This window comes from Nasonia vitripennis, chromosome 4 (genome assembly GCF_009193385.2).
Source record: "Nasonia vitripennis strain AsymCx chromosome 4, Nvit_psr_1.1, whole genome shotgun sequence".
In the NCBI taxonomy this organism is placed as follows: domain Eukaryota; kingdom Metazoa; phylum Arthropoda; class Insecta; order Hymenoptera; family Pteromalidae; genus Nasonia; species Nasonia vitripennis.
The window spans coordinates 11,540,604-11,554,650 of NC_045760.1; the positions used below are offsets into that span (position 1 = coordinate 11,540,604).

Genomic DNA, 14,047 nt, shown 5'->3' on the forward strand with positions numbered 1-14,047 from the left:
CTTCTTTCTTTCTCTCCATCCGCAGTCTCCCTCCTGTAACGACTCGTCGAAAGTGCGGCGGCAATCTCGGTACGAAGAAGCCATCGCCACACGTACACCCGCACCCCGATTAAAAGGTCTCGGCCATTAAAAGTCAGCTCTCTCTCTCTCTCTCTCTCGCTCTCTCTCTCTCTCTCGCTCTCTCTCTCTCTCTCTCTCTCGCTCTCTCTCTCTCTCTCTCTCTCTCTCTCTCTCTCTCTCTCTCTCTCTCTCTCATTCGCCCGCGCGTAGGACTCGTTAGGGGCTGTTAGCTTTTTTTTAATATCGTCGTTGTTTGTCGCCACACCGTCTTCCTCGCTTTCTTTTTCCTTTATTTTTCCGCGAGTCGCTGTGGCTTAAAAGGATTCGGCAATAAACGAGCTTTGGGGGCTGAGCATAAATACACGGATTATGGGACTGGACCGATCGAGGGTGAAATATCGTAACTGCACAAACACCGCAAGCTTACACACTCGCGCGTAGAACCGTGAAAGCGTTTGAAATTTCCATGCATCACTCATCGGCCTGAACGAAGCGAAAGAAAGATCTCGTGTACAGCGCGGGGTCTCCCGCGACTAATTTCCGCATAAGCGCGATTCTCAAATACCAACAATCCGTCATTCGTACTCGTCATAAAGCAGTCGATGGATCGCTCGCTCTCGCTCATAAATCGAGCGTGATGCGGATATTAGCGTTTCTCGCGGAGAAGAGAGAAAGATACTCTCGCGTCTCTCGGTGGGCCCCTTTTTTCTGTCCGCGCGGCCGCGCACAGCGCAGCTAGAAGAGTAGCAAGAAAGCGAGGACGGGGCTCCGGCATAATATAAGTGTATCTAATTACCCAGGCGTTTACGTCAACGTTTACCGTGATTTACGGCAAAATTGTGGCCAGGCGCGACCTTCGCCCGCGATGCGGAGACGAGTCGGGCAAAAATGCGGGAGAGGAGAGAACGATGCTCGAAAGGATTCGGTCATTTATCATGAAGATAGAGAGAGCAAGAGAGAGAAGCGTCCCGCGAGCTGCCTCGGGCCCGGCCATGGGAACGAAAGGGGGCGAGGAATATAATCCCCTGGACAGACTAATCGCAAACGCGAACGCGCGCGCGCGGCTCTGCTGACTAACCATCCGGGGCATTATATCCCAGAAACAGCCGGAGCGCAAGAGCGCATCAGAGAGAGAGGGAGGACATCGCAGATGCGCGCTTGCAAATACTAGTTTGGCGCGAGAGTCGCTCTTTCGACTGCTCGCACGGACATGCCTGTATAGCTCGTACGTTTCGAGTTGACGTGAGCGGGAGGTAGGTACGACCTGCGCGTTGTTGATGCATCGCTCGTGGGGGTGTATGGAGACGAGCTGTGGGATAATTAATGGGGTCTCCGCGGGAAAAAGTTATTTCCCGCTCATTTTTCTTCGACGATGCAGTTGATAAATCTCGTCATATTAAAGCGAATCGAATGAAAGCCTTTTCGCCAGTTCGGCGGGCAGAAATTCTGATGATAAAACCCAAAACGCCAGCAAGAGCAAACAAAAAGAAGAGCGGAACGTCATACGGAGAGGCAAGAGCAACAGCAGCGGCAGCCGCCACCGTCGTGGTTTTGCGCGCGTTGTTAGAGGGTACACACATAACGCCTTGGAAATTACAGAGTGCCAGGTCCATCCATCACCGGGCTTTCGCAGACCAAGAGGAAGCGGGACGAGAAAGGACCCAGGGACCCCAGGTAACGCCCCGGCGTTTAAGTCGTTAGCAATTTCCTGCGCGGGACTAGTTTCACCGGCGCGAAAGGGCCCCCAAATTCCATATGGCCTGATAATGCTCGCAATATAATGCGCGCGCGCGAGAGAGGGCAGAGGAGAGACCGGACGATTCGCCAAATCGATCGGCTCGATCTTCACGGTAATTTTTTCCGAATGTCCTTTTTTTGCGCCCCCATCAAGATCGCTTTAATGCTGCGTATCCTCTATGCGCGCGACGGCTGTGCGATTTCTCGAGAGCGTGCGAGCCAACTCGTTATTTCGGATCGAGAGCGTTGAAACAAAGCTCGGCTCCCTGGCCGTTACTCATCACACTGAGCGTTGTTTGCTCGATCACCTGAGCGAGTTGAGGGACAATTTTTTTATTAGGAACGTTATTTTGAATTGGTAAAAATTATTCTATTTTTGAAGTTTGCAAAAAAACCTATACAATGTCAACTCTCTTTTCGATAAAAGTTACATTGGGTCTAGATTAATAAAGCGATCTGGTATAATCAACTGTTTTATGATCGTTCATCGTTCATTATTGATGAAATAAATAACTTGCGTTTGGACTAGTTATAAGTTACACCTTAATAGTTTTATGAATGATCACTTGAGGGCAGCAGCTATCAATACGCGAAAGGAGCTCCGGCAGTAACCTTGTATGACTATCAAATTACCTTACCATTGGAAGGTAATACCGACCGCAAGTAAAGTTTCCATATCTGATTAGTTACCAGCAGAGAGGATTAGAAATCATTTTGGCAGTCTAGGTAAAGAAAACTTGATTTTTATTTATACCATTTTCATTTACATACTCTTGAATTGTATACAACTATCAGTCGATTAAAAACAACTCAAAACGCGATTCGTACAAATAGAATGTGCAGGCCCTTAAAATTTTTCATTTGTATAATAGTGCAATTTATGTTTAATTTTCTTGTTTATCGATATACAGTTTTTCTGTTTTTTGTCATCGTATATTTATCATTTATGTAATATGAATTAACTGGATTGCAAATATAATCCAAGATAAAAATATTGATGAATATTGCAAATTGCATTCGTTGAAAACTTGGAAAAAATACTTCATAAATTTTAGTTATTATAATTCGTACGATCAATCGAGCTATACTAATTTTAAGATACTAATTGTAGAACGTAAAACATCCTAAATAAATTAAATGCCTATAACTAAAGCTAGTTATTGTTATTATCACTATTGATATTGCTATTGTTGCTACCACTGCCTTCGTTTATATCCTCCTTTCTCTCGGCGTTCCCAGAAGTCTTCTTGATCCTGGATCCCTCGTATCTCTCGTAGCCGTCTATTTGACCGAAAATTTTCCTCCCGGGAATCCTCTCATTATCCTTGACGCTGACTTCGGTGCCAATTTGAACCGGCCAAGGAAACCGGCGATCGTCTCCTGAGCGAGCTATCTGATTCTCCAATTTCCGATCGTCACTGCGCATTTTCTCCCTGTAGCTCCCTCGGTTTCTCTCCTGATCTCTCGGCCGATCTTCTTCTCCTGGAATTGGGTATTGCGTTTGAATTTTACTTATACTAAGCTGAGTGCTGACTAACCTAGCCCGAAAATGTTTACTTTACTCCTTCAGATGAAAGCTATTTCAAGGACCTTTGTTCATGGTATGAATTTACACATTTTATATACTCGTAGTTTATAGAAGTGAGTAGGGCATCTATAGGTTATTTCTGGTTGTTAGAAAAATTAAGATTTTATTCAACTTCATACAGTAACAATGAAAAACAGATAAACAAACAGAAAAGAACTTTGCCTCTCATAAATGAAATTTCGTACTCATGACAGTTAACAGCGCCCAGAGAACCGCTTGAAATTATAACGAAGAAACAAATTAATCAGTTGTATAAGATGTTTGCGTCAACGATATTTTAAGTTTATGGTTACAAGTCAAATACTATACCTGCAGCGTAAGGAGGCCTCCTGCGATCGTAATAGCTCGATCTCTTCACGTAATTATCGTAATTATCGTAGGGATAGCGCAGAGGTCTTCGGCTGGGCTCGACAGCATTCGGCGTCAGTCTGTTCCTATCGCCGTCGATTTGTGCCTCCGGACCGCGTACCAGAGGATCGTAGGGTCTCTGGTAGTTCCTCAAATCCACCGGTTTTCTCACGACCTCCGGAAGTGTAGCGTAGTAGATGATCCTCTTGGGTTTAGGCGTCGATCTGTATCTACCGTAAGCCTCGTAGTCCTCGTCCTCGTCACGGTAGCGATCGTAGACGTAAGGATTTTGGGTACCGCCGGCTCCACGGTAATAGTAGTCACGCTGTGTTACATCACAGTAATAATACATCGTTAGATTAAACGATTATTCCAAACGACCATATTCATCATCTTTATTTGAATTTACAACCCGTACCTGAGATCTGTAACGATTGGGGTTGTAGTAATTGCGCGGAATCTGCACATCAAAGTCGTGCTCCCTCACGATGTTACGAAAGATCGGCACGTCGTACTCGTCGTAAGATCGAGCGATCGGCACGTCTCTGGACTCTCTTTCCTCCGGCGGGGGAAGTCGGGTCCCGTCAATGCCAGGAGTTCCCCTGGTCCTTCCACTCGTCACGAAGTCGGTTTTAGGCGCATAGTGTGCCCTGATCATCGGCGGCAGATTTGCGGCTTCGTCGCTGTCGAGGCCGTCGTCGCTGTACCGATCGGGTACCATCTGGTCGAGACTGGGCCGGTTGCGGAACTGTACCGAGAGCGGTTGCTTCGACCAGGTCTCGGGCGAACCCTGATGCATCCTGGCCTCGCGTACGCTCTTGGATCCGGTGATTTGCTCCAGAGAGACGTCCGGAGCATCGCGACGCTCGAGATCGGTAGCGTCGACAGAACGCTTGACGGGCGTGCGCAGACGCTGACGACTCGGCCGATTGATGGCGCGTGTCACGAAGGGCGAATCGTCGAAGCGCATCCAGGCGAGATGGTGGGACGGGTAGTAGTCGGAGCGGTCGGCTGGCGAGACATCCCAGTCTGCCCCGGATGCCGACGGGATGCCGTAGACACCGCTACTGGCTAGCGTTATCAGCGCAAGGCTCAATGTGAATTTCAGTCTGAAATAAGATAAATTCATCAGGATAGAGAAACCAAACTTTCGCGAATACCTTTCTGATCCTAATCTTGCCAGCAATGTTCATCGAAAAGCGGATGTTATTAAAAACATCAACACATGATAAAAATACCAGGAATTGGTTAACCGTACGAAACTACGAACGATAGCAGGAACGCGCTCGGCTGTAATAACCCTCCTCCGTGCTTCCTGATCTATCTTTTTGAAGAAAGGACATTCCATTCAACTTCATGCCCCCATAGCACGCGGACTATAAACTTTCCCTACGCGTATAGCCGTGTGTACTACGCACGTACGCGACAAGCTCAAGCGCAAATAACTTTCGAAGCGTGAAAATTTCGGGTGAACGACACACGCGCGTCCCCCTCCCCCTCTCTCTTTCTCTCTTTCCCCGTGTACCCAACTTTTACCGAAACCAACACAGAGCAACAAAACAATAGCCAGAAAGCAGTCGCGGCACACTGCATCTTCCTTCCGGTGACCGCAGCGCGCGTTAGCAAATCCGATCGTCGGACTCCCGATTCTCCGTGACAAATATAATTTCCCATGTGCTTCCGCGCTATTATTCCAAGTTCCGGCGCGCCGGCGAGACCTGCCGGGATCCCGCGATTGTCCGGTCAATGCCACGTACCGGCGCGGAGGTGTACGCTGTTTGTCAGATTCTATACGTAGCCGCAACTGCGTGTTCGCGTCGTTCGATGCGAATTTCTCTCGCGGTGTTTTTCATTCCGAGTATTCGATCATAGATGTACTGAAAATTATGACGAATTTCATCACTCCGGTGGGACTATGCGCGATATTTGGGTTAGTTGCGCACTATAGGATCGGATAACAATTGAAAGAGAACGAGTGTGTGACTCGTCTATCAAAGACATCGAACGTTGAAACGAAAAATCTTATCAATCACGAAACCGTATTTTTCGCTGTCGCTTTCATTGTTGCGATTTTTCATTCAAACTCTATCTGGGACACACTCGTATACTATTATAGGCTCGCACTATGTGTGAAATCTTTTTTTGATACCCTGGTTTAATGAGCCATCGTATCGATGAAGAAACGTTTATTGAGGTACAGGAAGGACTTAATTCGTAGGTTCCGCGATTTCCCAACTTTTCGTCATACATGACGTGAAAACACATTGTCATTATTAGAATTCTGATTCGAGTTACACGGACTTTCGTACACGCGCGCGTATGCTCACGAAATCGGGGTTCTCGTTGAGCTCTGTTACGGTTCCTATACCAATTTCAATAGCAAACTATAATTATAATTGGCGGTCCGTCATTTGAAAATTTTAAAATCATCTTAAAATCAGCGTCTTTAAGAATTGAAATTACAAGCACGTTCGAATTTTCGCGATTGTACAAAGAACGGTACGCGTGCTTTAATTTATGCAAACGATCTTTTCCACAGTTCGCTGGGACCGGTTACGCCGAAAATATACACGTTCATTTGCTTTAAGCGTGTGCCGCGAGAAAAAGCGCGTACACAGTTCAACGATCGACCGGTATACCCGCAAAGTTACAAAAAAGTCTCTTTGTAACGCTGTCTCAGAGTTCAAGATTCGCGAGTAAATAATAGAAGGGCAGACGCGCGTTGTGCGACGTGGAACAAATCTTCAGAAGATTGAGTCGACGACATCCACAGTCACATGCCGAGATCTTATACAGTTAACGGCTTGTGTACTGAACGGAACTAATTTTCGCAAATTTGTTGGAAAATTCTTGTTTCCGTGAATTTTATGCGCCTCGCGTGGTAGCAACAATGAATCAGAACGACCAAGCTATAAAGAATACGCATGAAAATACGCGATTCGATTGAAAAATTAGTGGAAAATTAGTGAAAAAATAGACAAAAAAATTTCAGTACGCAAAACGTGACAAATAATCAGACATCTTTCACATTAATGAAAAGTTCAAAAATCAGTTGTACAACGTACGCGAGTCTGAATTACGAATGTAAATAAAATAAATGGAATCGTAGCAGAAAAATAAAAGGGAAGCGGTAATGAGAAATTGTTGCAATATTTATCAAAGGAGATACAAAATATGTACGTTAATTCAAACTTACCTCGACATGGTGTATCGTTGTCATCCGCCGTATGTTGACTGTTCAAGTTGTCTACGACGACTGAAGCCAAAAGAGCTCCGTGCGCGTCCTTTTGGCTCTTTAGCTTCAGCGCGTTCACCCCTACTACTACACACTACGCACACCTAATGTTTTCATGAGACCATTGCCCTTTTTTTATTTCATAACCAGTTCTCTTTAAAAACTATCGTGCTTAGGTAGATCCATAAAGATATGCAATGATGTATACGCCTAATTTGAAAGATAATTTGAATATTTTTTGTAACCATTAATATACTTATTCATAATTTACTTCCTGCTTTTCGCTTTTAGATTTGCATAAATAATAAAGATCCGCACAAATAGTTGTCAACCTTACAGTAACATCATTTGCAATCAAATTATTATTATCAGTATACAGATTTTTTTTTAATATGTGACACTTCTAACTAAATATTTCTTATGGCATCTCAACTACTCATTTCCCTTTCTAATATATTTTATTCTACTATTTCGCTTTTTCTTAATTGTAAATAAGTGAATTGTACATAGATAAAAATCTTAAATCTAATAAAGAATACATCAAATTATCGAAACGAAGGCGTGAATTAAAATCATTAAAATTGATAATAAATTAATAGTCAAGAATTGCAAAATAATTGAGCAATTATAACAAGTATTCAGATCGGCCAATTATGCAAAATTCAAACAACCCGCCGTTGTAACTAATCAGTTGGCACTCCTGTATATGCGCGCGCGGGCGCGATCCGCGATCAGTCGTGCAAACTGCATCCAACGTAAACATAAATCTGCAATGGCAGAAGAGGGAAAAAAGATTTCGTTTGGTTTTTCAAAATCTATCAAGAAACCAGTTCTTAAAAATGTCGTACCGAAGGAGGAAAAAAAAATTGATTATATTGAGTGCGTGGATGATAAGGCTATCAAAATTGTAGGGTATGTATTCCACTTTGTTCAATCTTTTGAAATTCATAACCTGAAACTAATTTGTCTTGCATTCTTGCATATACATGTTTAGTTTATTTTACTTTTACTTATAATCATTTGTAAGGTCTTTAAAACAGACAAAAGTTTATATTCTGTAAAAAGATAATGTTTATTTAAACTAATTCATGTCTCACATGTCTGTATTTATAAACAGGGGAGAAGAGAAAAAAGATGAACCGCTTGTAATTCCGATGCTTGGTTCGAAAACTTGGCATGAGAGGATTATTAACAAAGTTGATGCTGACATATTCGAACCAAAAGTTACTGATCCTAAGATCAAAGATGAGCCGATGCCAGATGTTCAAGTCAAGCAAGAAAAAGTGGATGACATTCCTAATGGCATTGTTCCAAAACCGAATGATGTATTGCCAACGGAAGTATCAGAAATAAAAACAGAGCCTGTCGATGATCAATCATTAACTTTAGAAGAGCAAGCTGCCCGTGAGATCATAGCTGATCTCAATTCTGATGATAATAAAAACAAAAAAGCGAAAGTTTTTACATTGCCTATTACAGGAAACGATGATCTGCAAGGTAAAGAAGAGGTAAGTTGTTCATGTAATCGCATAACTGTTCATTCTGTAAGAACATTAATAATAACAGTGGGAAATTATCAATAGAATAAGTTTCGTATTTTTTGTTGAGCAGCCAACTTTGGATGATTATGAAAACATACCTATAGAGGAGTATGGTATGGCAATGTTGCGTGGAATGGGATGGCAACCTGGAAAAGGGATCGGCAAAAACGAAAAGTGAGAGAATATTTTACATTTTGTAAAATAGTTATAAATTAAACTATTAAATATTTAACTTGGAAATATTTTATTTTTGTGAGAGCTTTATCTTATAAAAATTATTACATTTTTAGAGTTGTGCCTCCAGCAATACCAGAACTGCGGCCCAAGGGAATGGGACTTGGTGCAGACAAGTTGGTCGTTCAATCATTAAAAGGAAAGGGAAACAATACAGAACACGAGAAATTGAAATTAGTCACGGGTGCCTGTGTAAAGGTTACAGCAGGGAAACATAGTGGTAGCTATGGAAAAATTGTAGGATTTGACGAAGAAGCTGCTAGATTGTTCTTGAAGTTGGAGCTTGTCAGTGAAGTACTATCAGTAAACGAATGTTATGTGCAACCAGTAACCACAACGGAGTATACACAAAATTCTAGAGTATTAAGTGAGTTTTTCTGAATATTATACAGCAGGGGCTTTTAAATCATTGTGGATGTTGATGCTTGCAATCAAATGAAAAAAAAATTACCCCGTAGTTCTTTTAAAAGTCCCTTTCATCATATTTTTTTATACTCTGTCTTATAGTTAGCTTAGCATTTAATATTATATTAAAATAACTTCAGATACAAAAACATATGAGGGATACAAGAATGACGTAGTCAGTAAAAGTGGCAAACCAAAGGGAGAAACATCCAAGAGCTCTGAGGATGACAGCGAAGAAGATCACAGAAAAAAACGGAGTGACAAATCTAAAAAGAAATCTAAGAAAAGACGATCCCAATCTTCAGATGATGAGGGTAGCGTAGATAGAAGATCAAGAAGAAAAAGAGATTCTTCGTACAGTAGTGAGGAGGAGCAAAAGCAGAAGAGGTCGAAGAAATCAAAAAAGCACAAGAGCCGTGATAGTTCAGCAGAACGATCGAGTCGGAAGAATAAAAAGAAAGATAAAGACCGTGAAAAGTCGAGACAGAAAAAATCCGAATATTCTGGTTCATCAGAAAAATCAAGACATAAAAATCGTAGACGATCACGGTCACGCAGTGATTCCCCGAGGAATCTTAGAAGAACGCGATCACCAAGCGTTTCACCGAGAAACCGAAGACGAGATCGCTCCCGCAGTTAATCGCCAAGGCGGTAAATGTGATTTTATGAAAATCCTATGGATTTACAAATGTAATATTTTCATTTATACCTACACACTTTTTTTACAAGTTTACTTCGATGATTAATTTAAGAAAACAAGTAAATATTTGTACAGTTAATATTTATTAACGAACTCCATGATCTTATAAAAATTATTGCAGAGAGACTTACTAAGTGTATACAATCAGAATTGTTTACTGCTTTGTAAAAAATTAAATGTAAAATTTTGTTTATTTTAAATTTTGTATGCTGCAATCGTATAATAGATAATTGTAAATGGAATTTGTTTTGAATTTTAATCTGAAAAATGCATATAAAGAAACGATATTTTAATAAAAAATAATCATTAAAAACTCAAAAATATTTTGTATAAACATTGTCTAACCTTGCGTAAAATTGAAATCCGTAGCTACAGCGATTAGCCTCGATTGTATACTTAACATCTTATCTCTTATTGAAAGCAAAAAGCTTTACACAGTCCGACATAACCTTAGCATGATGCAAAGTTGTAACTTTGCTAGGCAAACCATTCGAGCAATGTCGAGTAAGTAAACCAACAAAAAATTGATTTTGAATCTAATTCACCTCTGTAAATAATTTAAAAATAATTTTTTCACAGCATTTCGTTTGGCTTTGGCCCAAATATCGGTCACCAGTGACAAAGGAGCAAACATCGATAAAGCAATTTCTTTTATTGACAAGGCGAAACAACAAGGAGCCGACATCGTTACACTCCCAGAATGCTTTAATTCACCGTATGGAACAAGTAAAATATTTTTATGTATACAGCGTAACAAGTAACAAGTATTAATTTCAAATATAGATTGATGAAACACTTGTTGCAGATGCATTTTTTTGCGATTTTTCTTATTATAATATTTATTCTTATCGAATGCTTAGTAATACAGACTGAAATAACTTAATAATCATTTCAATTATTGTTCATTAACAGATCATTTTCCGGAATATGCTGAAGTCATTCCATCCGGCGAAACCAGCATTGCACTGGCTAATGCCGCCAAGAAAAATGGAATCTGCGTGATCGGCGGGACAATTCCAGAGAGAGATGGAGATAAACTATTCAATACATGCACCGTTTGGAATCCCAACGGAGAACTTATCGCTAAGCATCGGAAGGTAAAGATTATCTACTTATATGTGCCTGCGTTATTATCAAATGATTCAACAATTAAATGTATTATTATTATTTCACTCATGTCTTATTGAACCCGACTGATGCTACTTATCATCTCTCTTCTGTTATCAAACAAATTTTAATCAAAAAATTTTTTAAATAACCAGAGCTTTTTCAGACTGAATGAAATTTTACCAAAATAGTGTTTTTTTATTTTTCTCTAGATGCATTTATTTGACATCGACATCAAGGATAAAATAACATTCCGCGAAAGTGACACCCTCAGCTCCGGAAATGAGTTAACAATGTTCGAGGCCAAAGGTTGTAAAATTGGTATAGGTATCTGCTACGATATTAGATTCGAAGAGATGGCTCGTCTTTACCGTAATCGAGGCTGTCAAATGCTGATCTACCCGGCGGCTTTCAACATGACCACGGGACCACTGCACTGGACACTACTCCAAAGAGCTCGGGCCAATGATAACCAGCTGTACATCGCATGTGTTTCGCCTGCCCGAGCTGAGGGTCGTGGCTACATAGCTTATGGACATACCCAACTCACAAATCCGTGGGGTGAGATTCTGGCCGAGCTTGACGCTATCGAAGGCATGGTCGTCAAAGAGATAGGTACGTACGGGCATTAAATTTATTTTAGGAGATCGAAAACTTTAAACAACATAGAACATATGTGAATCCGTTGTTGTCTATTTCAGATTTGAAGGTCATTGATGAAGTCAGAGCTCAAATCCCCGTATTTAGTCAGCGGCGCACGGATCTTTACGATACTGTCTGGAAGAAAGATTAAAATCGGAAATATCGGCAAAATACACTCTACAAAACGCCACTTTATAAATGCAGTCATTTATTAATCTCAATACGTTGCATACCTATCTCTTTGATGTATCACACGAGAAAATTGTATACCATTTAAGATAATTCAACTTATTTTGCTACTGATGTATAGAGAATTATACTGTTATTTTAGATATTATTTTGTCTACATTTTCATTACTTAGAATGGAATCTTGTTAAGTTACATCCAAATTAAGAATTATGTTAAATTACCTCTCAGGCCTTTGTTATACTATTGTCACAACACGCAACATTTCAATAGAAAGATAGGTAACAATGACGTGACAACAGATCGTAATTAAGTTGAGCTTATAATTAAAAAATGTTGAATATCAGAAAACTTTGTAACAAAAAACTGTAAATTTTTTCCTTTGAAACAACAAATACTGTTAAAATTACTTTATTAGAGAAAAAAAAATTCCAGAAAGTGGGTTATCTAATTTAGGATCGTGCTGATAATGCAGTTGTTATCTGATTGTTGAAGTCTTATCTATATAGTATTAGCTCTAGAAGACATTTAAATAATATCTGATATTAGTTGAAAAGTAGTACTAGGTTGGATGCACCATTGCATTTCCGCTAAATCAATCAGTGCAACCATGTCGAGTAAGTTATTTTCAAGCATAGTTAATTTCAGATCAATAAATTTTTTTTCAGCAACTTTTTACAAATTTTATTAATTTTTTAGCGATTCGCTTAGCTCTGGCGCAAACGCAGGTTACCAGTGACAAGCATATAAATATAAAAAATACGCTCTCGTTTATAGAAAAAGCAAAACAATCAAAAGCTGATATAATTACCTTATAAGAATGTTTTAATTCACCATATGGAACAAGCATGTTAATTTTTTAAATATAAAATATTTAAAAATATTGTTTAAAAAAAATACAATCCTCAATTATATTGGTATGTTCTAACACAGCCGAGTTTCCAGTATATGCTGAGTTCATACCGACGGGTGAGACTAGCTCAGCACTATTGGCTGCTGCTAAAAAACACGAAATTTATGTGATCGGAAGGTCCATCCCAGAACGAGCTGGTAGTAAAGTTTATAATACGTGTACCATTTGGAATCCTGCTGGAAAACTTATCGCTAAACACCGAAAGGTATTTCTATTAAAATGACCTTATTCAAAGTCTGTTATTATATAAATAGTCAAGCATAAATGAATACTAACGAGTCGGTATATATATTGTACAATTTAAACTCGCAATAGATGTTATCACTCACTGACTTTCCTTAAAACAAACTCCGAGGTTGTACACAGTCAATTTCGATAATAGCAGCCTATCGCGATCGACTTCCAGATACATCTATTCGACATTGATATCAAGGACAAGGTCAAGTTTCGCGAGAGCGACGCTCTTAGCCCTGGTAACACCTTAACAACCTTCGAGGTCAAAGACTGCAAAATTGGTTTAGGCATTTGTCACGATATTAGATTCGAGGAGATGGCTCGGCTTTATCGTAATATAGGATGCAAAATGCTGATCTATCCGGCGGCATTCAATATGATTACGGGGGTGGTACACTGGAAGCTACTACAACGATCTCGAACCAATGACCTACAAATGTATGTGTCATGCGTGTCGCCGGCACGCTCGGAAGAACCTGGTTATATTGCATATAGTCATACGCAACTCACTAATCCTTGGGGGGAGGTTTTAGCTGAACTTGACGCTGGCGAGGACATGTTAGTTAAGGACGTAGGTATGCATTCAAATGGCTTGTGTTCTATCTGTCTATTGCGCATTTACAATGATAAAGAAAAAAAATCAATGCATCTTACCTTATTTTTTGTAGATTTAAAAATCATCGATGAAGTCAGGAGTCAAATACCTATATTTAATCAACGACGCACTGAACTATATGACACTATTTGGAAAATAACTGAAAACAAATAAAAAAAATTGTCTTTTAATCTGAAGAAAATAATAAAAATAAAAGTAAATAAATCAATACAATAAAAAAATAAATAAACAATAAAATATACAATCATATATAATAATATGTAACAAACAAATATTTTTATATAAGATTTTCCATAAGAGGATGTACAAATTTTCCAAATTATTTTATCGAGATAAAAAAATCGAAGCTTCGACTCAATGGCCATAACCAATGTTAAAATATTTATAACCACTCACTTAAAAAAATTCAGTTATTATTGGTGCAGCAAATAGATAATATAAACGGTGGAAATATAAAAGAATAGGTATAGTATGTAAAGAATACAGGTAAGAATAAGATA

The 14,047-nt window shown here is 39.8% G+C and overlaps 2 protein-coding genes across 3 annotated transcripts; one reads left to right on the top strand and one right to left on the bottom strand.

Annotated features, from left to right (window-relative positions):
• Positions 1-2,524: 2,524 nt before the first annotated feature.
• On the bottom strand, positions 2,525-7,675 carry LOC100114706. Its single transcript, XM_001599588.5, has 4 exons — positions 6,930-7,675; positions 4,152-4,842; positions 3,695-4,058; positions 2,525-3,279 (listed from the first exon to the last, which is right to left on the bottom strand). Exons 1-4 carry the CDS (start codon positions 6,935-6,937, stop codon positions 2,951-2,953), a joined length of 1,392 nt encoding a protein of 463 aa, XP_001599638.1. The 5' UTR covers positions 6,938-7,675; the 3' UTR covers positions 2,525-2,950.
• LOC100114668 (G-patch domain and KOW motifs-containing protein-like) lies at positions 7,397-13,715 on the top strand. Of its 2 annotated transcripts, XM_032599988.1 has the most exons (8): positions 7,397-7,880; positions 8,086-8,476; positions 8,580-8,683; positions 8,800-9,110; positions 10,428-10,574; positions 10,761-10,945; positions 11,168-11,570; positions 13,600-13,715. In XM_032599988.1, exons 1-8 carry the CDS (start codon positions 7,675-7,677, stop codon positions 13,698-13,700), a joined length of 1,848 nt encoding a protein of 615 aa, XP_032455879.1. In that variant the 5' UTR covers positions 7,397-7,674; the 3' UTR covers positions 13,701-13,715. The 2 variants fall into 2 exon arrangements, with proteins under 2 accessions (XP_032455879.1, XP_008208600.3); XM_008210378.4 differs by lacking the exons at positions 10,428-10,574; positions 10,761-10,945; positions 11,168-11,570; positions 13,600-13,715 and adding an exon at positions 9,289-10,169.
• Positions 13,716-14,047: the final 332 nt, after the last annotated feature.

Bases quoted from the DNA above. Each gene is read 5' to 3' on its own strand.
- LOC100114706 (XM_001599588.5), bottom strand. The intron at 4,059-4,151 runs GTACGGGTTGTA...GATGTAACACAG, and splicing joins CCAATCGTTACAGATCTCAG to CGTGACTACTATTACCGTGG. The intron at 3,280-3,694 runs GTATAGTATTTG...ACCCAATTCCAG, and splicing joins GAGGCCTCCTTACGCTGCAG to GAGAAGAAGATCGGCCGAGA.
- LOC100114668 (XM_032599988.1), top strand. From the start codon at position 7,675: ATGCGCGCGCGGGCGCGATCCGCGATCAGTCGTGCAAACTGCATCCAA. The intron at 8,684-8,799 runs GTGAGAGAATAT...TTACATTTTTAG, and splicing joins GGGATCGGCAAAAACGAAAA to AGTTGTGCCTCCAGCAATAC. The intron at 11,571-13,599 runs GTACGTACGGGC...TATTTTTTGTAG, and splicing joins CATGGTCGTCAAAGAGATAG to ATTTAAAAATCATCGATGAA.